At 40.8% G+C, this 23,784-nt stretch overlaps 1 protein-coding gene across 2 annotated transcripts in view; it reads right to left on the reverse strand.

Moving 5' to 3' along the window:
• The window catches only part of nfatc3a (nuclear factor of activated T cells 3a), a 55,223-nt gene that overhangs the window by 26,021 nt on the left and 5,418 nt on the right, over nucleotides 1-23,784 (reverse strand). For both annotated transcript variants that reach the window (XM_077563134.1, XM_077563133.1), the window contains exons 2-3: nucleotides 14,318-15,503; nucleotides 11,680-11,842 (exon numbers count right to left, since the gene is read on the reverse strand). In XM_077563134.1, coding sequence (XP_077419260.1) covers nucleotides 11,680-11,842; nucleotides 14,318-15,503 — 1,349 coding nt within the window. The remainder of the gene's footprint in view (nucleotides 1-11,679; nucleotides 11,843-14,317; nucleotides 15,504-23,784) is intronic.

Below are 23,784 nucleotides of genomic sequence, written 5' to 3' on the forward strand. Positions count from 1 at the left end.
ACCTCTGTTGATCTTTTTTTTTGGTACCATTTAAATACATTTATTTGCTAAGTGTTTCGTTTTGAACTACAAATTTCCATGCCCTCGGCTTCGTTGTGAAGCAAAGACCTAAGAGATGTTTATACAGATTCTGTGTATTTCAGACAATCTTTTCATTGTGTTACGCAATGGAAGCATGACAGTATAAGCATGACGGGATAAACATGACTATTTATTAACAGTAAGTGTGTGCTGAGTTTAAGCTTGGGCTTACAGTCAATTTGAGTATTACCAAAAAAAAGTCGAACAGAAGATAAATTCTGCTGCAGTATAAAGTGAAGAGAATCTCATTCTGTTGTAAAATACAGTATCTGGCACTTGAAATGTATTCGGAAGGAAGTTACACTAAGGAGCAGCATGTGGCCTCCATAATAACCAGTCATGGGCTCATCTTTGGCAACCACATTAGATCTTAAGAGCCACATAAAAGAATAAATCATGCTAGTAACAAGCTAACAGGTCATTATGCATCCAAGTCTGAATGAGCCATGAGTGTAAATGACACGATTTTTATATTCAGAAAACCACACGGTCGCACTTGTTTTGCCCAGATGGTCAGCGCTTGCTCATGAATGCAGTGCAAACCATTCATCTGCAGCAGCAGCACATGTGCCGCAGACGGTATAAAATGAGTTAAGAGTTGCATGTGGAAAGACAAGAAGCTCCACCAAAACTGATGAAGTCCAACATCATGTAATGTTTTGCCACAGGCCGGAAGTAAACAAAAAACAAAAGCAATAGAAAAGTGCAGTTTACACTTCTTTGCCTCAACCCATCATATTTAAGCCCTCTTGAAATTGCCTGTTATTTACTCTTCAACCACATAAATTTGGATGATTTTGCAATATTCATGGTCTTCCAATATTTATGAGTATTTGTTTGGCAGTTTTTGCGGGTGGGGAAAAAAATGTCTACAAAGTCAACTGCAACTATTCTTGAGTCCTTTTGGCTATGTTGTTTTTCAAAGACAAACCAGCCCTTGAGTCGGAGGATGGCATCGAAATTTGACAACTACAAACCCAGTACTGGCTAAAATAAAAAGACATTCTGCTCCTGAAACTTGGTATTTCGTGAAACTCGAAATACACACATCATCCATCCACCATTACAAGTGTAATGGCTGTATGGGGGTGCAAGCCCGTTCATCACTTCTTGGAGCTTTAATTTATTTCTTTATGATTTGGTATGGCGTGATGACTAATAAACACTTGGCAAGCCAGGGTATCTTTCCAAGCAAGCAGGAAACCCTGATAAGACCCTTTCATGTTGCAACAACACAGACGGACTATTTTATTCGCTCACTCTAATGTTTCTAAAATGCTGATTATTTGCAATTCACTCTCTCTTTGATTCAATAATTACAATTAGTTCTAAAAATTAGGGAGCTTCAAGTATCAGCCCCCAAGTGTTACAAAACCGTCTCTGTTAACATAAAATAAACATATGAGCCGGGATAGTTTGAAGAATAACATTTACTTTAACAACAAGAACTGAACCGCGAAATGCGTCGCTCATAAGGGTAAAGCTACATGAAGAATGATAGCCAAACAGGGAAAAAGTTCAGGCAAGGAGAAAGTAGTGACGTTTTTCCAGAGATGATGGTCGTTCAAGGTCATATACTGGATTTTTCTTTAAACCTTACAGGTTTGTAGCAAATCGTGTGGAGCCCCAGCAACTTTGAGCATGGAGACAGTGTAAAGCTGGATTGGGTCCTAAAGTATAGACAGTGCCAAAAAACTTGCTCCAGACAGTTGCACCATGTTGAGACACATGCTGGTGTGTTGATGTGTGTATCAAATTGAGACAGCCTGTAAATGACATCAAACGTGGTAAAGACACTCAGCAACGTCTTTTATGACATGGACTATTTTAGTACAAACATTTGCCTTCAGCCTTCAGATATTTATGCCCCAAATGGAAAATCTACCCTAGTTTGGACTTGGCCGTGTTAATTTTAGACCTTGTGCAAGTCATCTGCCACAACCGCTCCGGCTTGAATACAATGTGTTTATGAAACAACAAAAGACGAATGGCAGTCCAAGCACTCTTCGAAGGGGGGGCTGGGGGTTAAAAACATAGGCCCTATGAGGGTAAAAGAAGGGGTCCTGGTTTGAGGATGCGTCTTGACAACAACAAAAAACAGACCACATGCACTCTTGACTTCTCACATTCTGGAGTCACCCCCTAAATCTGTGCTTAGTGTGAAATACCGCAGGAGGGTGGTCTCTGCACTTTTAACTCATCTTTTGCGGCAGTCCACAGCAAACTGTATGGACTTTGCTGACGGGTCAGCAAGAAGCTGGATCTTAAAAAAAGATCACTTCTATATTAAAGGCCGTTAACCAACAGTAACCGCTGCTGCTGCCTCTGACTAGACTGGATTTGGGCTGGGGATGAACTCTCTCCCCGAAAATAAAACAGCTGGATACAGTTACATATCCAGCTCCCACTAAATAAAGTCCCCATTTATTTTTGGCCTTCATCTGTTCCACTGGTCCAGTAATAAGGGCAACAAGCTCAGGGGCAAAAACATCTTCCAGGGCTGCGTGTAAACATGAAATTGTACACGCGGCAAAGATGTGTCCAAGGTAATACCTGGCCTAAACACAAATTGGGTTTCCATTTACGTGCACATGTGCTAGTCGAAGTCAAACGCTCTTGAAGGTCATATAATTTGGAATTTGTGATGAACCAGCATCATAGGACTTCATTTGATGGTACTTTAAAGAAAGCACAGTTCAATGAGTGTCAGAGGATGACTGGTATTGTGCATGTTTTATTTTAATTTTATTTTTTTGCTTCTCATATTGACTTAATCGAAAAGAGTAACCCGCCTCAATAAAAGAACAAGTAGTAAGACGACAGAGTCATATACTCTGCCTATTTGTATTTTTATTTCGCATTTGAGTCCAAACTATTTTTAACGACTTTTTTTTCAACATTTAAAAGTAGTTAACATATTTTCACGTTAGTAAGATTGACTCGCCTAAATTGAAAAATGTTCATCTCAGGAGAGATGGTGGCATCCCATTGTACCGAGTTCTGGTGTGCATGATTAATGATAATTGATCAAATCGGCACAGCGATGAATGGAAAGGAGATCTCCACCATATTGAATATGCCAGGTTGGGTAAAAGCGTAGAAACATTTGATTTCAGAATTTTAACAATAAAATATTTTAGCTTAAAATATAAATATAGCGTAGCTACATAAACACATGCTTCACTTTCATCACGTCTGCTCCTCCTTTTAGGAAAGCCAGGGCTTTCTGTTTAAATATTTTACATCCAAATATTTTAAACCAGCGGGAAAAGGCACCAGGCTACTATTTTTTTGGTAGCTTAGCAACCAGTGCCAAATATGAACAAACTCACACCCGGCCACCATTGTTTCTACGCCATTCTGCACTCTACCCCGTGGTGAACGACATAAAAACCAAGTGCAGTGTGAAAAGGCCTTTAACATTCTACTTGGAAAAATTGCCTGTACTTTTAATGACTTGTATACGTTTTATGGCAACAGTTCGATCCTGGAACAGACCATTTCTAATTCCATTATTTCCTATGGGAAAAAATGGAAACAGATTTGGTTCAAACTTGGAGATATTAAGTGTCGGTTCATGGGTATGAGCACTAGGGGGAGCTGATTTTCCAGTGAGGCATTATTCCACAGTAGAAGAAGAGGAAGGGGGGTGGGAGCATAGGATGAAGTGCTTTAGCGTTGCCCCAAAAACAACTGGTACACATTGGAATGAGAAAATTTAGAGCTTGCCTATTTGCCCTACGCAAGTAAAGTAAGTCAGTTGAGATATTGTTTTGCAGCTCTTGATGAAATGGTGCTATTTTAGTCTTGTTTCTATACAGTCATGGTAACATGAAGGCTGCTTAATTTACAGCTTTTCCAAGTCTCAAGCATAAAACATCCATAGATCCATCCATCTTCTATACTGCTTATCCTGTTAGCATGAATTCATGTTTTGATCTTTTCTTACATGTAAAATGCAAATCGCTAGTAATTTGTTGTTTACATGTCCTCAACACTCTGCTATCACAATTTTGCTTCCTGACTCTTGTCACAAGGCTCTGTCACCGTCCACCTCAGTCCAGGCCGTAACTCGACACTTTCTTACATCCAGCGCCTGACTCTGCTAAGTTGTTTCCCTGTGTTGCTGCACCGTTGCCATGGTGAGACTTTTTGTGTATGCAATTGAGTATGTGTGTGTGCGTATGTATGCGAGTGAGCGAGGGCCTTTATACGCACATAAGCTGCCGCTCTTCAACTTATGCTTGAGAGAGGAAGGGGGTTGGGGATGGAGCACGTTAACTTTAGTGTAAATGATGGTCCTTCAGGGGTTAATAGTCGGGTTTAAGTATGTGTGTGTGTATGCATGTGACGGATGTGGAAACAAGCACAATGGCGGCAAAGGTCATTTTTATCAGACAGTAGTTTGGTCAGGCGAGACTTCAGCAAGTATCATGAGAGTTCATCTGAATAATTTTGGTTGAGGGGGGGGGGGGGGGGCATATGGAATAGCTTATTGAGAATTCTGAGATGATGTCACAAGTCAAGATGGCGGTCAATTTGGTGAACAAAATCGATCCGCTCATTGAAAAGCATTGGACTTTGGATCGTTGTAATTTGATTGGTGAGGATTATTTTGATTTCAAAATGTGATGAGGTATCATTTGACTACTATAACAATCGGTGTGGCTTGTATGATAGTCAAAGGCAAAAGCATTACAATCCGACGTTTGTTTTCACCGTATAAATGAAGCATTTGCATTGCGTTGCATTGGGGAAGTATCAGAAATGTCCGGATGTTCAGAATTGTCAATAGAAGTTTTTCAAAAAACTAAATAAACATTACTCATACATATAGCCTAATAATAATAATAATTAATATTACCCCACAGCTCATTTTAATAACAGCCTATTAGTGCAACATGACTGCAAGACTTGTAGCAAAGACATAACTTAGTTATGGTTTGTACAAAATAATAGCTAATAATTTAGCTAATAATAGCTTCATGCCTGCTGATTTAGTACAAACCACTTGAAAATAACATGTCAACAGCTTTTAAGATTTTTAAATAAAATTAACCTTAAAGACCAAATCAATATTAAAATGGGAGCTTTAAAAGGTGCTAAACACTAGTTAACATGACTCTCTCTCAGGCATTATGCTACAATGACCAAGGGCATGAGAATGAATAAAACTGACTGTTGTCAATACAAGAAGGCAAAAGGGTTCTTTTCACAGGCAATTGTCAATTTCAAACATCCGGACATCTGATATTTCCACAATGCAACTCAATGCAAATGCTTCGACCACCGACGACATATTGGATTGCTTTTGCCTGTGACTACTTAGCACAATACAAACCAGACACAAACGACAGTTCATCACATTTTGAAGTCAAAATAATCCCCACATATCAAATTACAATGATTTCAAGTCCAACGCTTTTCATTGCACGAACCACAGAGAGCTTCCTTTCACCGTCATTAGTTGTACCCGCTTATGTTGTTTGTGCTGTATGAGACAGCTACTTCACAACAAAATGATTGGAATAGAGGGCAAACAAACAATACAATTTCACTGGATTCATAACAGTTACCTGGCTGGGGTGGAGCAGCAGACAAGATGCGTGTGACGTGTGTGTGTGTCACGGCGATCGCGGCTAATAACGTCCACGTGACAAAGAGAGAGGGCGGTCCTATGGCTTCGTCCCACATTCCATAAAACTACTTTTTTTTTAAATAGGTGTTAGTGTTACACTACAGTATAGTTGTTTTTCCATACAGTATGTGCCCTGTGATTAACTGACAACCAGTCCAAGATGTACAGTACTGTATCCCACTTCTCTCCCAGAGTCCGCTGTGATAGGCCACATCTCACCCGTGACCCTAATGAGGCAAGTGCTGTAGAAAATGGATGGATGAACCGTTTGTATAATATTGTAGTTAACATCTCTTTAAAGTTATATAATTAGGAATTTTATAATTCCACTTAAAATATTGGCTGTAGTGTACAGTAAATAAAGATTTTATAATGCCAAACGTTTGCGCCTCAAATAGATTATTCACTTCCTATGGAAGAAAATGTTTAGAAAGCTGCTTTTCTATTTTTTTTTTGTTTGTTTTTTTGTCATGTATATGTACTGTGTTGATTTCAGATGTTCGCTGTTTGCCCAGCACGCAAGGGAGGGCAGAGGGAGCCAGGGGGCCAGTTGACTGTTTGTTTAAACAAGGTCAATACATGTGCACACACACACGCACAAGCATTTACTGTATACTGGATCAGAGCTGTATATGGCCTTGGAGGACGGGCCTGCGCTCACTCCTTCCTGTTTCTCATTCTATCCTCTCCCGAACTCTCCATGAAACTCATACTCCTTGTGACTTGTCTCCTCGCTGTGCACTAAGCCTGATTACGACGAACGGCTTCCACCATGTTTATATCAAATAAAGCCCGGCGGCAAAATAACAGCAGCTTCAAGTGAGAAGCCTTGGAATTGTTGTCTACACGCCAATTATGGCAGCCAGTCTATTTAGGGAGCCGGCATGTAGAAATAAACGGGCTGCAAAACAAAAAGGGGGTGAGAGAGCTAAGCAATCAAAACAATAAATCTAAATCTCCCATAATAGTTTGAGGCGCTTATATACTGTACATGGTCAAACTCAACAGATGCATCAGCTACTTATTTTATTGCCAACTGCCCCTAAAGTCGCAGAATTTGGAGTTCAACCCAAATTCTGTGGAGAAACGTACTCAAATCTGTCACAAAAAATGCACGATTGAATCATCTAACTTGTTTACAATTTCCGATGATGACAACCACATGTCTCTGTCCTGGCTGCTCAGTACAATAAGTCATTTATAGTTTGACATCAGTAAAATGAAAAATCTAATGAATACCGCAAGGTTAGTTCTGTTTAGTGATATGGTGAAGAAACTCATCTCACAGGCACGAGTCATCACAGTTAATGGTGAGTACATGATATACAGTACTTGTTCCAAGTATTCATAATCAGCCTTTCAATTAGTTTTCTATTTGTATGAAGTGTCTTTGGCAAGCCTGCCTTTCCCTGCTTCCGTCATGCGTCATTAATGGGTGAGTCATTTAATTTTAGTTTAGCTTTATTGAACCTCATTATTCAGTGGTTAGCTCAAAACAAAGTCTGTACAAATTAGAGTTATTTGAATCGTTATGGGGGGGAGGGGGTGTTTTTTTTTGCATCTTTGTAACGTGACCGTACGCAATTATTGTCCAGCGTGGATAAATGTGCTGTGTAATAATGTTCTGCAAAAAATTGCATGCTCTTTCGTCATATCCGCCAGCCTTTGTCTTGTGTCTGCTTGCCTCCATCCGCGGCCCAGCAGGTATTACCAAAGTGCTCTTTGTATTTGTGTGGGCACAGCAGCACTCAATTAAGCTGGTTAAATACGCACAAGGATACCTCAGCCAGCCAGAGAGGCTTTGGACTTATATGTCTCCTAGCAACAGGTGTACCGATTGTGATCTGTGGCTAGCCCCTGAGGAATGGCTAACACAGCCGCAGTCAGTCGGGCACAGATATGGCCATTCTATAATATATCATTACATGAAAAAAGATCTCGTGTTCAACAATCATCCATTCATCCATCCAGCCTATACCACCTGACTTTAACCAAAAGCAGGGGACGTACACTGGACTGGTTGCCACTCAATTACATGGCAGTCTGATATGAAGAACACACTGCAATAGCTGCCAATTGTTGCTTTGGCCTGTGCTTGACAGTCTGGGGTGCGCTTCATTGTGGTCTAATGCTAATCAGACTTCAAAAATCCACAATTCAGTTAAATTGTGGCCGCCGTGGCTCAGGGTGTAGAGACGGTCGTTCAGTAACCAGAAGGTCGGCTGTTCGATCCCCGCTCTCCCCAAGTCATGTGTCGTTGTGTCCTTGGGAAAGGCACTTCACACACATGTATGGAAGGTGCGAAGGTTTGGTGGTGGTCGGAGGGGCCGTAGGAGCACACGGGAAGCCACGCTTTCGTCAGGCCTGCCCCAGGGCAGCTGTGGCTACTTAAATAGCTTACTGCCACCACAGTGTGAATGTGTGAGTGCATTAATAATGTATCCATTCCATTGTAAAGCATCTTTGAGAGTCTAGAAAATATATATAAATCCGATGCATTATTATTAGTATGCAGTTATACGCAGACATTTGTTTTGTTTTTATTTAACCCTCTTAGTCCAAAATGTCAACAACAACAAAACAAACCAGTGCCAGTCAAAGGAGTCCCGTAAAAACAAACATAATATGTATACACTGTACACGGCCCTGCAGTCCCTGTTCTCAGTCCTTGTTTTCTGTTGATACAGCAGCTCAGCGGTGCACAGCACAGTCACAAAAGGAAGTCATGGCCATGCCCATATGGCAGCCGTGGCGTCATCGGGTGACATCACACCACTAGATTCAAGCCCCACAGAGAATATAGTGCAGGGCTCACAGGAATGAAAGAGGGGAATCTGCAACAGAGGGCTGCTGCTGGTGCTGCTTCTGGAGTAGTACTACAGTTTGCTTGGTGTGTGGAATAAGATGACAAGACAAGATGCAAAGCAGGGAAAAAAACTGCATTGTGTCATCCTCTTTGCAACTCATAAAATATTATTTGTAACATCAATTATGCCTGATAATTATTCAAATTGCGCGGCTGGGTGACTGTGATCAGATTTTGCTGGCACAAGTGTGATTGTGCCTCCAGGGAATAGCACTATCCACACCTTCGGTGCACCTGGGAAACACGATATGTACAAGCTTGTTTACACTCATGTGCTCTGACCCCCTTGCAACCAGTGGAGTGGGTCAAGTGACTCAAAAGTTAACCCTTTATTACCTTTTGCACATTACTAACTAATCTGTCCTAATACTGCATGTAGTGTGTGCAAAAGGTGCAGGTGTATTGTTTTGTATGTAGTATATGTTTTTGGAATAACAAGAATGATGTCACAATGGCAATAACGTTGATTTAAGATGAAGACAAACTATGGCGCATGACATGTTTAGTAAACAATATGAGACCTGAAGGGCAAGTTCTGATAATAAACACTCTTCGCATCGCATCAGGCAGATGTTTATTTTGAAGTTTTGGTGACACTTATAAGGACACATTTCAAGACAGCAAACTAACCAGCAGCAGTGCCCACAGAGATTCTAAGATCATCTGTGATTTCATTAATTTATTCAGAAAAAGACAACTCCTCTTGCTGTGACTTGGGCTTCTGTTTAGGTCCCACCTTCTTTTACAGTCATACTACGCCACCATTGGCTTATTTTTCGGTGACTTTTGGTGAATTTTAGATTTACAGCGGCTTCACTGTTTGGTGATTTACAACATGAGTACATGTTAAGGTAACCATAGCATCTGGGAGATACTAGATTTTGCTGCTTTCTGATTTTTCTTTAAGTTTATTTAGTGCCAGACAGTTAATAAAATAAAGATTATTTGGCCCAAAATACCTGTACATCTTCTGGACTAAAATTGACATCTACTAAAAACTAGGGATGTTCAATACCGCTTTTTTTCAGACTGATATCACTCTTCGGGTGCTCACCAATACTGATTCCTGACACTTCCAGTACTTTTAATATTTAATTAAAAATTTTCATTTTTAACATAATGCAAAAAAAAAATGTGAACAAAACCTTTTTTTCTGACAGATCATGAGTCTGATGTGTCAAACTGCCACAGTATAGCGCCACCTACTGCAGAGGAGGACTTAATCAGTGTCAGATTTTCTTTGCCTTTAGTAATGTCTTTTATTGGAAGACTCCAGCAGTACCCAATGCCTAAAAATAGGGGCGGTATCAGCCCGATACAAAACCTGGTTAGTACTTGCCCATCCCTAATAAAAACAAAATAGTTAATGGTTTATTATGTGGAGAAAAAAAGTAGCCCACAAATGGTCAGTGTAAAGTAGGCCTTATGCTGTCTTATTAAAGGCCACCAATGGGTTACCGAATTCCACAGTTGTTTTGGTCATTTAGCTAGAAAACTTCAAATGGCAGTAACTACAAATACGTAATTTATTGCATACTGGTATAAAACACTATAGGATGTGAAGCAATAGCGTTACCCAAACAAACGATGAGAAATCAGGACAAGTGAACAGCAAAGCTTGGTTGACAAACTTTGACCGCTAAATTATGCATCGTCACATATGGGAGGATAGAATCTTGGTCACGCTGAGGTTGAAATGGTTAATTATCAGCCTGGAGGGGGAGCCTGCCTGACTGAATGTGTGAGAACAGACAGAGGCTGTTTCTTAAGCGGCAACTATACATTAAGACTTTGGTCTTCCGGGTTCTTTTCAAGGGATTTCATGCCAACAGCTGTACGACCTTTCCACCTGAAACTTTGTTCTAACCTTTCTAAACCTGGTTATAACTGTCTAATCTTGCGCTTGATCTGCACAGTTAATGCATTGCTGAGCCTGTTAGCCAACAAAAGATGACATAAAAGAAACGCCAAAGGCAGAGAGACCAGAAACACGTAATCCAGCCTCAGATGTGTTCTGATTTAAAAAAAAAAAAAAAAAAAAATCCTCTTAAAACCTTTATCAACCAAAGAGGCTTTTTTTTCATTCTTAGATTCTTTGCTGTCCAACAAGTAAAATGTTAATACAGTAAAATGTCTTTGTCTTATCTTGATAAATTTAAAGCTGGAAAGGTGAGATGTGCCCCAAGTGTTCCACATTTTAAATAAATAAATAAATAACAAAAAGTCACAGTAAAAAAATAAAAATAAAACAATCTTCTTTAGGTAATGTTTAATTGATGTAGGTCTTGTGTAATATACTGATATCACAGTTTTTTATTCTACTTTTGAGGCATGATAGACTGTTAATTAAGCAATATGAAGTAAAGTTACACAGATATCTTCATTTTTGGAAAATACGACTAAAATAATTACGATTGCATTAACGATACAGTTGTGAGTTAAGGGGAATGGAATGTATGCAGTGTTCTTGATAGGCTGATAGCACCACTATTAAAGCTCAAAGCAGGAACGCAGCCATTGTAAGGGTTCACAACAGGTTCTACTTTAATCACATTGGAGGATGCTTGTTTCCACAGCCGTAAATTGTTAATAGAACGAGGTCTTTTACTATTGGTTCCTCAGAATAATTTTTTAAAGGCAAATGCAGTGCTGGTTTGAAAATTTGTGTAATATATATGTAAAATAAAATCACACAGTAGATGCTTATTATCAACATAGAGCAGCTGTACAATATTGAACAGTTAACTGATCTGGTAAAAACTACTGAGGGAACACCAGGATGTTGGAGGCAGTAAAAATAGTTCCATAACATTATCAGTTACTGGCATCTGCACCTCAAGTATGAAAAGTATTCCAAGTTCAAACGGGGGTTTCTATGTTCGTGGTAAAAGCACAATGTGTCTCAAATGCGGAAGGAAATCCCTGTAAAGTTGTGAAACAGTCTGTACAACGTGCATTTAAGGGTGCAAGAGTTGAACTTTTGGCAATGTGGTTTTCAAATAGTATGCTTCAAATTGGTTTAATGGCACAATAGCATATGGCACTAAAAGAGTTGGCAACAATGTGCTGGTGTCAAAGTGTTAAATTGTGATACCTTGGCAACGGGATGGCCACTCGAGGTCGCTTTGATAGCTCCTCTGCTGCCCTCGGTCTCATAGTGTGCTCGATGGTGTGCTTTGGGTTGCAACTCGATCTTCAGTTCGTACTGTCCGAACTGACTTGGCAGCGGCCAGTCTAGGGGAGGAAGTGAGGAGGTCCTGAGGAGAGAAGACCACACACACACACACAAACGATTCATTCAAACTAAAAGAGTATTCAGTAAGAAGATGTGTGCCAACTGCCAAGGGGAGCAAAACATCATGAAGCAAAAAAAAAGAAGTGTTTGTTTGTCCCTGGCTTTGTTAGCTAGCTGGCAAACCTCTTGCATGGTGGATGACGAAATACGCTACAATAAATGAATGGTTCCATTATGATTGAGGGTGGAGTGTTGCATCAAGAAGGTAAAATGGTTTTGAATAAATTCCTTAATTTGAATATGCACCAAAATTGGAATTTTTTGAAAAGTTCGTTGGAAACTATTTATAGTATGAAGTTTTGCACAATCCTGCTTACTAACCATCCAACAAAATGTGAAACGTTTTGTCTTGCCAGTGGTAACAATGTTCACACATATTGCATAAAAAAAGGTCTGCTGAAAAATCAAAGTAGTAACTTAGTCATTTGCATACACGTACTACTTTATGACTTAAGAGTAAGTTTGTCGGAAAGTATGAAACACAAACAACAGAGACGAATGCAGCCTGGTGCAAAAAGTAAGGTAAAGAAGGGAATGTGGTGAAAGCTAAATATAGCGAGAAAGCCCATGTGGTGTTCCGGGTGGCGGATGGGTCAGATAAACACCAGACTTTGCCCAGGAGAACCATTACTTGGTCCCCATGTCGATCGCAAAAGTTTCTTCTCTTTGTTCACTTTTTAGCAAGTTGTACTATTTCCAAGTCACTAAGTATGCCACAGTTGTAATAGTAGTTTGTTCATCTGTACGTTATCCTGGCAGGCGCCATTACATAACCACCTGATCAAGTGTGACTTGTAAGGCTGCCACGGTAATAGAAGTAGAGAAGGGCAGATGAAACGTGAGCGGAGACAAAGGGGGAGGCCTATACATTGTCTCAGCATAACCTATCTCTATTGTCCAAGTCCCACTGTAGAGAGGCTCTGCCTACTAGCAGATGTACGCTATAATACAAAAATAATAATAATAGGTAGTAAAAATTACAACGCACTTCATTTAATCAGTTTATCTTTGTTGTGTTTTGTCCAATTTCTAGTTCAAGGTTGTTTGCTGGGTTCTAGGGACTAAATTTGTCCCAATTTAGAGGCTGCGTCCTTTGAGCGTTGACAATGAAATAACAGTACACAAAGGCTGCTCCAATTCCAAGGCACCCTCAGATGTTTACATCAGTCTGTGTACACAAGTGTGTGGGTGGGTGTTGTTGACCTTGTTACCATATGCACCCTCTGCTGATTTACAGCACTATAAGGGCCAGTGCATGCCTGGAAGGCCTTCATATGGCGAATTGACAGCAGACTTTTAACCTAAAATAATACATGATGAACTTTTAAACTTTATTTATCAACCTTTAATGTGGATATTACTTACACCTCTCCTCATAGACATTATAGTGTAACAATTTAAGATTTATACTGGTTATACACAGCTCAAAGTTCCTTTATTGAACATTGCAGCACAGTGTTCCAGTCAAAGATGAGTTAGTCAATGCTCTTTTGATCTTACAACACTGTTATTTGTCTTTAAGATCAAAACGTTCAATCTTTATGGCGGCTCACAACAGTGCACAAACTTTGTTTATGGGTCCTTTTATGGGCTTGACCAATTAATTGCCTTTCAACTCTCGTCAAGTAGTGTTAGCATTCATAATCATAAAAGAGATAGCTGTCAGTGTCTGGAATTGCAATCTTGTAGGAAAATTCCCAATAGTTGTTCAAATAAAAACATTTTGCTTACCTGCTTACTAGGGGTGGGCATATACATGTTAGTGTGTATATATATATATGTATGTATATAAAGGGTTAATCAGCATCAGAATCAGCATTAAAACAACCTTATTGGTCAGGCCCTACAAAATATAAACACTGTTACCTTTTTGTCAAGTGAAACGAGAGTTTAAAACAAAAATTAATAGGACTATTATGGCTAAATGTAGCAAAATGGCACGAACAGTGGCAAAATTGGTGGATGTGGTAAATTGCTGTAAACATGGACACTCAGAACATTGTAGTGCAATCCTATGTCTGCAGGAAAACTAATCCCCATAAGAAACACTCTTCAAATAATGATCATGTACAATCAGTACTGTGTAGGGAACTCAGTAGTGTGTAGGGAACTCATTCACACCATGCGGTAAGACTCTACACACCGGAGAGACTGTATGCATCGGTAGGTTGTTGTCAAATGGGGTCAGCAGTTGACTGTTAGCGTCTATGAATGAATGGAGTTAGAGTTGCAATCTGTTTTCTTTCCCTGTTTGAGGGAGCTGTTTATTTTTCTACCCTGGATGATGTACCACGTCCACTATTTGAGAGAATATGTTTTTTCAGAGGCATTATACAGACTTGATGCTCTATAATGCTACGCCGCATCACAATATCAACATACTTGACTTTCTTGGAGTTTTGAAATGCAACATTTTGATTAACATGAAATGAATTACCTGAAAATAGGTGTGTGTCCAGGCTTGGGTTTATTCCATGAAAAATGGGAGGGCACGGAAAGGAACTGCTCCCCAGGCCCATCCTTCTTGAGGCTGTGGAGAGCCTCTTCTGAGGGAGAGTCTAGATTAGGAGACATATTTCCTTTGTCATCTATTCCCAACTCTCCTTTTGCTGAGGGCTGCATAGCTGTTGTGTCTTGTGAAGTTTTCCTTGTCTTGGATGGGATGTCTGCCTCAGATTGGCAGCACTGGAAGGGCGACATTCCTATTGAGGGACTGCCAGCCCAGGTGTCCTCTGTCACACTGCCCCTAGGTGAAGGTCCCGGCGTGGGTGAGGGCGAGTGATGTGGCGACACGGAGCCAGGATAGCAGATGTCGGCACTGGAGTGGCGCCTCTTCCCGCAGGGTGATGTGGGACGCGAGGAGGGCCGAGAAGGTGGCCGTGGACTGAGCCAGTTCTCATCAGTGACACTGGTGCGCGGTGAGTGGCAGGGGGACTGTCGAGGTGACAGCGTGACGGATTGGGGATGCTGGACGAAGGAGGGGTGAGGGTGCTGCCACTGTGCCTGCTCCTCCAGATTGCCGACGCCCATTTGAGGGGAGGCACAGCCCGGGGACGTAAGCGGCGAGCCCAGGGTGAAGCGTGCGGCGGCTTCATTGAGCTCAGCATCAACGTCGTCGTAGACATGGGAAAATGATTCGCAGGAAGAGGCATCAGAAAACCAGCTCCTAGATGAGAGGCTGCTGCCTGGGCTGGGGCTGAGGGAGGAGTCCCGGTACGAGTGGTCAAGAGGCAAATACAGATGGTCTCTGGACAGAGGCCTCTCATTGTGGTAGTCCCTGTCAGGGCCATTTGCCCTCAGATCTTGTTCATTGGCATCCATCTCCTGCTGGCAGCTCGGAGAGATGGAGGTAATCTGAATACTGGGGCACTCGAAGGCTTTTGGTGCCTCCACTGGGGCAGAATGGAGCAAGGGGGAGGTGCCATACTTAGAGTGTTGTGCATCATAAGTCAGGTGCATGGTTCCTTGTTTGTGTGCATGAAGGCGAGGCGAAGTGCTGATGATCGGGGAGTGTGACTGCATGCCATGACGGGGGACGCTGATTGACTGGTGATTCGTGACCACTGATGGGGGCTGCCCGACGTTTAGAATGTAGAACGAGGTGTTGTCGTCTGGCTCCAGATCTGAGAGGAGAAATGGAATATTAACACATGGTCTTTTAGTCATCGTGGATTTGTGCTAATGTTGTTCCGAGGCCCCGATACTGCATTAAAACAGTGGTATCGATATTGGGGAGTTCTTACAAGTAACATGCCGATACCATTTATTCTGACACTAATATAGGACTTTGGATGCAGCATCTTGCGTCTTGCTCTTACACGACAGTCACTGATGTGTGACATGTTCACTGCATGCCGAGCTAAGATATCCTATTGTCCCTTGAATGCTCTGAACCAATGGCAGGAAAGCTTTTTCATGTTGAGAAAAAAAAACGTACGTATCGATCGGTATGGTATCGGCATCAACCGATACTGCAAAGCTGGGTATCGTAATCGGTATTGGGGGCCAAAAAAACGTTATCGGAACAACACTAATTTGTGCATCTAATTATTAATAGTGATTTTCCTAATTAGTTGTGGATGAGCGGGAGCTCATCCTAGGTGACTTTGCACCCTTATATTAGTATTCTTGAATATGAAATCCTCAACAGCTGTGATGCGTGCAGAGGTTAAGGCGTTGGACTCGAAATCCGATGGGATTTTCCCGCGCAGGTTTGAATCCTGCTCGCAGCGTGTACTTTTATGGCAGCAATAGGACCAGTGAGTGCTCTTGAGATCTCAAAACTGTTCTGTGTAAATCATCAACCAACAAAGTGTTACATTCATGACAATGAATATAATTTCCAATGTTTTTTATGTGTTCGTATTAATGGTGGCTAACTTTTTTGAATCTCTATATGACTGGTGACACTTAACTGCTACTGTAAAAAATTTAAATAAAATTACTTGTAGAGTTATTAAAGGTTTTATATTGGTAATTGACAACAATTTGACCCTGAAATGGATTATTTGTATTTAATAATTTCCCAGAGGGAAAATTACCTCCAGATCCAAACTGGCGGAACGTATTAAGATCTTACCGGTTCCACTGCACTCAAACAATTATTTGATATTCTCCTGATACTGCAGTTTTTCTAACAGTAACTCCCTCCGCTTCCACTTCTTTTGACCAAACAAGTCATAGAATCTCTCTACTAGTGCCACCATATAAATGGAAGAGTATTACCACATACTGTCTGCCATACAGGCATTGTTTCAAGAGGGATAACTGATGAACAACACTACTCAGGAAACAAATTCACACAGTGGTGCGTGCTGTCAGCTGTCATCACACTGCACTGGCAGGCTATTTATACCCAAAGTCATTCAGCACAGGCAGCATGTACACAAACATTCACAAATACACACACGCACACACACTAAAACAAACAAATAGTCAAGAGCACATTGTCCGCATTGGCTCCACTGGGTTAGTGGTTATTGATAAACTTCCACTGGATGCACTCTGCAGCACCTATTGGGAGTGTTTCCCGGCCAGAAAATGTCTCGTCAAATGGTGAGCCACCTAGTCCAAATAATAGCTCTAGATAATGGTATTTTTTCCCCTAGTAGTCTGTACATAAGAGAAATACAACATGAAAAAGCAGATTAGGCACAAGACCACTGAGACATTTTAAAATTTAAAGCACTAAATTACAGATGATAATTACATATTACATATTACAAATGCAGACCTCGACCAGGTCACTGAAACGTTTAGTTTGTGCTTGATTTTCTGTCTGTATGCTAGCAGGCGACTTCTGGGTTCATGAAGGATGACATGGGACAACCAGGCTAGACTATATTTGATTCTGGGTGACGCCAATGGTTCTATCGTGACTCAAAGGACACAAGAAAGTAGAAGTAGTAGACGAAAATTGAATTGATTAATAAACTGCACTGTCCACATTTTTCCTTAGATTCACTTCAACAGCGTCTTCCTTGGCACATGTATGTATATGTGCATACATAAAAATGTTCTGTGGATATTGACTGTGGTGTTTTCTACCTTCAATAAACAATACCTCGAGCCTTTGTGCTTTTACTCTTGAAAGAGGACATACAAACATTGTAATGGTTTCTTCCTTTGCTCTTGGAACACACGTCAACAAAATTATTGTGGATATCTGTAACACAGTTTTTCTAGTTACACTGCTAACAAACCACACATAGGAGGCATAGGTGAAAACGCATCTTTGAGACTGTCACGTAGTGACGGGTGTACTATACAAGTATTTTTTTGACCTACAAAATGCATGCAGACAGAGCATATTAAAAAAAATGTGTAACAGTCACATAATATTGTGAAATGATTTCACAATACTTCCCTTAATTCTCGAGATCATGTTCTGCATAAAATGGCAAAAATGAAACATTGGGCTATGCTCTAATTTTGTGGTTAGCGTCCAACTTTCTCTCAACTTGTAACCACCAAAGTCTGTCAAATCAGATATTGGGGCTAAAGGACAGAGAGGGAGGCTGACCTCCCTACACTCTCTTCCTAACAACAGCAACAGCGGGAGCCGCGACAAGCTTTATATTTAGAGCTGCTCAGCTTCCAGGGTGCCTGTCACAAGACTGAGCATGGGTTCCTCTGACAACAGCATCTGACTGACAGACGACATACAGGCATCGTGTACGCATAAACATAAACAAAGCTGCAAATTTCATAGTGGAAGCATGAGACAGGAGATATTACGTGAGGGAAACAGTGAGTGAAACAAAGTGCAGACAACATAAAGAGTAACAGTGCATAAATAGTAATACGCAAGTCTGTTAAATAAAGGTCATTAAGCTGAAGGCGGTCGCAGACACAAAAATGGCATGAAACTATATTTTTCTTATTGAGTTTTCTCAGTCATACATTATTTGTGATTGTCATTAGAAGTCAAGTGATGCACCACCACGATGAGTACATTTTGAGAAACTCTGATCACCAGAAGTCACAAGATGGTACCATAGGCACTTTATAATGATTATAGTTTTGTCGGTATGCAGCCAGACCAGATAATGAGATAATTTGCCAAAACCAAGCAATAGGAGTATCTGAGAGCCGTCCGTCTGTGTTGGCTTGGTGGTAGAAACGAGAGCAGTCACCTTTTAAGGTCTGTCTTTTTAGCACTGTAGTTAGATGCAAGATTACGAAACCATCTCATCCAACGGTTCAGTGCCATAATCTATAAATTATCAATTCAAATTCAACATATTATAAATTGCCATGAAACTATTGCTCTCTTTTCATGATGTTATTGTTGTACTTGAGAACGAGTGGCCAAAGTCAAATGTCACCAGGTCCATCTGCTTTTTTTACTTACACATATTCAGGGACAGTGTTTCAGGGTCATACAGAGGACGGCCATGCTACCTGGTCCCAGATATTATTAGCCCGTGACCTTAAACCTCCAGAGTGGGGAAAGGAGCGGGAGATGGGGAAACCCCCTGTCAAATCCTATTCACCTTGCGGAAGTAGGTCACAGAGAACAAATGAGAAACGTACCCGTTTTTTCATCAATGCCTTTAGATGTAAATCCCCTATGCAGTTTTTGAAACCCCAGTGCGTCACACACTCCTCAAGTGTCCATACATCACAGCCAATCCGTTTAAATAAAGATCTCTAAGAGGCTTTGCTGTACCTCAGTTATTAATAGCTTAACCACACCATTTCATTGAAGCACAATGTTTGTGACATACCATAAAGTGACCATAACTACGGGGAAACCTTGTTGGTGACGCTGACATCCACTTGGGTTTACTGTTACAAAGTTCACTAATCCTTGGAGTAATTGTAACACACCGCCTGAAGATTCTTGCTTGGGGATAAGGCTCAGGGACTCTGCTCTTCCCTCCTCCTCCTCCTCCCCATCCTCACACAAAGTGTGTCAGGGTCCTGTGACCGGCAGTGACATACAAGCCCACATTCTGAGAAAGTCCAGTTAACAACAGAGAAGTAGGGTTAGTCTCTCCCTGAGCAGATTCAGGTTAATGCTGTTGGCCTCACTTTCAACCAATACTAATGCATTCAGTTTAACCTCTATTAAGATCCAAATTCTGAGATTAAGTGAAAATAGTTGTTGAATTTGTATCTTCTAGTTGCAAATGACACACGTAAGAGGCAATTGACTTTTAGATATGTTAAATGAAAGGTTTGCACTATGAAGTATGAGCACAAAGCTAGCTACTACTGATCAGACAATACTGTTTTAATTGAGATTATGAGTAAAAAGAGTTTTTCCGTAAAAAGCCATTTGGGCACGCATGTTCATGCACCAAAACATATCACAGTCTTGGATTACGCATTTGCCACAAAACCATGTGGCACAGGAGCTAGAGGTAACCTAACCCCAGGTTCCCTTTATGGTGGGCATGCAACTTGATTAGAACCAGATCTGCTTACACCCCATGTGTACAAAAGGCTTTGTATTCTGACCACTGGGCTCTGTTCTCTTCTTTCAACCTACGTCAGTTGCTGCTGGGCAACAGCTCACAGCAGAATTATGCCACTAACCCTGACTCTCAAGGAGAAACAATCACACTATAATTGTCACTTCAATTATATTTTTCTTCTTAGTGTGTGGTATGATTCTGCTAAGTTAGTGGTCTGAGGTGACTTCAGCCACTTTCGCAAAAAGTGTGAAAACAGCATATTTTTTCTTAAAACAAGAGATTCTTTCACTTCTCGAACTTTTGACCTTTCAGGTCAGAGAAGACCCTTCTAAGTAAGTAAGTAAGTAAGTGTTTTATATTCCAATGCCATAGTCGGGTTAATTCAGTACCTGGGACACACTTTAAACAATGGATTTTTTTTTTTAAAGTGCCTGATACTATTCCAAATTCAGATGCTCATTGGAACACAAAAAGTTATCATGAAAATGAATTTTACATGATACTATTACTTTTATTAGGTCATTCATTCACAATCATTAAGTAACAAGTCGCATACCCTATATTCTTTTAAAGCTTTTTATTTTTATTTTTAGATCCCGTGGGCTGGCTGGCGGCCTACTTTTCTCAAATGGGAACCTGTGACGCACACACATACGTATTACAAAGGTTTGCCATCACCTGTGGCTTAAAACCTTCCTGCCTGGGTTTGTGCCAAGCCTACCGGGGTTCCCTGTATGTACAAAGTCTGTATACAAATGGAAATCTCAGATAGTGTTTGAGAGGTCGGTCTGGGTGAATAAGATGCATACATCTTAATTTGTTGGCCTCTGTTGAATTATTACATTTCGTGTGTTTGCATGTTATGCAACGTTTATGTGAGGGTTACTTCATAAAGCCTTCCTGTGCTGTCACAGAAAATTCACTAGCCAACAGAGGCTCACCCTAAGCCAACGTTAACATACACTGGCAGCTAAATTAGGCTCCTAATTAACAATCTCATGCAGAGATAACATGATGGGATAAGGATATAGTGCCAAATAACAACCTGAACTAAATACCCACAAAGATCCCGTTGACACACGATTGTCTTAAAGATACATGAATGTGTTTTTTTCTGAAAAAAAGGCTAAGAAAGCTTCTTATCAGACTTGTAGTTAATCTTGTAAAATCTTGTAATGTGCCACAACTAAAATATCCAGTGACCTCCAAACAAAGCAAGCATGTCAGATTCACCTGTAAGGTTGGCATATACAATAAACAGCATGCTTTGCTCCAAATAGGAAGAGCACTGTCGTTTAACGGGAATCTTCAAAGGACGGATGTTGGGAAGCTGGATGCTGTTTATGACGGTCAGAGGGATAAAAGGTGATGCGTATGGTTGGAACTCTATTCACAGTTGGCGCGAAAAGCCCTTTTTGCCCAGCTGTCAGGATCCACATGGTCCGCATTCCGGTTATGACCCATGTAGTAGGGTCCATACAACCTTATGGGCCGCAGTTGGAATGTGGAACATCATCCTGTGATTTTCTTACTGGTGCAGCACATATTGGAATTTACTCTTATTATGGATACTTAACAATTGCCTCATCAAAGGAAACAATCCCCGCATTGGCCAGTCATTGGAGACTGGCGGTAAAGATGACAATACCAACTGGTATTGGTATTCTTGTCATTTAAAGGTGTTTCTTAAAATAATTCCGATTCAAACAACTGTAATCCCTGTGCCCCACAGTACAAAGGGAGTAGTAGGGAGAGAAAAACAAATGAAAGGAGATCCAGGAGTTAAACAGCTTTCTCTCTGGTGTAATGCAGCCTCTGATATGTTGATACAGCACAGCCAGCAGTAGCTTCAGTTACACTAAATTTAAACTAGACAGATGCCTCACATAGTTAGTCATGCCTCGCCCCCGGGGAAACAAACGTCTCATTCATCACACGGGGTGCTGGGACCCCCGAAGTTCAGTCGGGTTAGGGGCGCCCACGTGGTGGTCTGCTTCCACATGTTGACCTCGTACATGACTGTCTGACCTCTGACTTCTTTGCCGCTTACATTTTCATGGAGATTACAAGGTGGTGGTGACTTAAAGTCACTTTTAAAATGCATGCAGTCTCACTTGTCTTTAAACTACAGTCAGTGTAAATCCAATTATTTCATCTGGCCAGATTCTCAGTCATTTGGGTCATGGTCATTCGCAAAAAGTGCACTTGTTGGCTGTTAGAGACTTCTTCGTCTCTCAACTTCAAGTAGGGTGAGAGTGGAGAAATTCTACATTGTTGGCGGCAAGAGTGGAGGGGGAAATTAAAAATGTATAGTGGAGTTGTGGATACAGTCTAAAATCTCATAGAAAGAGTGATGGATGCATTCAGAATGTCTGGTTCAGAACTTCTAGATTTCTGGTATAGAGAATATCTGGGGATAGTGAAAAATTTAATTACAAAGAGAGTTGTGGAGGAATTCTAAATGCGTGATCTAAAACACGGTGGACAAAGTTACAAATGAATAAGTCTTAACAACTATCAACTGTAAAAGATTTCAACAGTATGCCCTCCAGGAGCATAATAAAATTCCAAATTGCTGGTAGATTAACAAAATTGGATTTTAGTTTAGCTCATTGCTCATCCATTGCAGGGATGGTAAACTAACTTTCAAGACCTGTCGCTAAAGGGCTCAGGTACCATTTTGTGTCTTCTGGCCTTTTAGGAAAGGATAACATTATCTCTGACAGACCTCATGAGCTCGTACTTGCACGGGTCGAGTCATTGCTACCACCCCTCAACCTTTACGTCTACATACACACACACGCACACCTGGCTGTAGTCTCGGAGTGCCGACACTCACCTGGAGATGTGGCGCACAGCATTCTTCTACACCTCTCCTCGTTAAGTTCATGAAGTGTCCAAGCAGTAAAGAAAAAAAAGCCAAAGACGTGCTAGGACGAGACAGATCCACACGCACACTGACTATGATCGAGTCACCAGAAACTGCTGTCTGCCCTGTGCCGCTCTCTTTTGGGAGCTCAAAATAGTTCACCATGAGAGCGATGTAATTTCAGTCAGTCATTCAGTCTTTCCCCCGAATGAGGAGGACTGCGATGGAATCGGTTCAGAAGTCAATAACAGAAAGCGCCAAAATCTAGAGGAATCGCTCAATTCAATCAATATTTTGGGGGAAATTTCCTGGGCCAGCATGCCAGCCTGTTACAAATTGCTATTTGAAATAGCATTGACCACTAGGCACCAAGTAATATCCTTATCAATCAAATGTGTTGCTTTCTGTACTTAGGTTTCTATCTTACTATGTTTGCATACCCCAACTGTCCCCATATTAGCATTCAACTTATCTCAGTAGGCTTTAGTCCATCATACGATTACAGCACATTAACGTCACTTTCTGTAATCCACTGAAGGGTACCAGGCAAAGATGAGCAATACTTGATGACAACCACAGAATTTGAAATGAAATGTATTATGACATTATGAATTCACAACTAAATGGTACCTTTGTCTTTGTTCTGAGTAACCAATACTGTATGGCGGGGTGGTCACTATTTTTTAACAAGTGGACGGTATGTGCTGCGGCAGAGGCATCTTTTGTTGAATTACAGTTATAATTCTTTAATTTAAAAAATATATACACGTTTCCTCCTGTAAACATCATTAAGCATATAATTTATACATGTATTAAAGGCACGTTTTAAAATGTCTGAAGTCCTCTTGTTTATGTTTAGCAAATTTAAAAGATCATAAATCATGCTGTTTCTACTAAGTACTGTCTCAAATGTTCTCCAATTTCGATACTGTAAATGTATAAGATCGTATGCTGAGAAACGTTTCGTGGGAGGCTTTGAAAGTCTTGGCCTATCAGCTATCTAGTAATATGTACAGATCAGTGGGCTTAACACATTGCGCAGTTGCTCCTAAATCAGTAATCACCGTCTCCATGGCTACAAGATACACTTCTGACAGGTATTGTTCAAAGGCA

This window comes from Vanacampus margaritifer, chromosome 4, assembly GCF_051991255.1.
Source record: "Vanacampus margaritifer isolate UIUO_Vmar chromosome 4, RoL_Vmar_1.0, whole genome shotgun sequence".
Lineage (NCBI taxonomy): Eukaryota > Metazoa > Chordata > Actinopteri > Syngnathiformes > Syngnathidae > Vanacampus > Vanacampus margaritifer.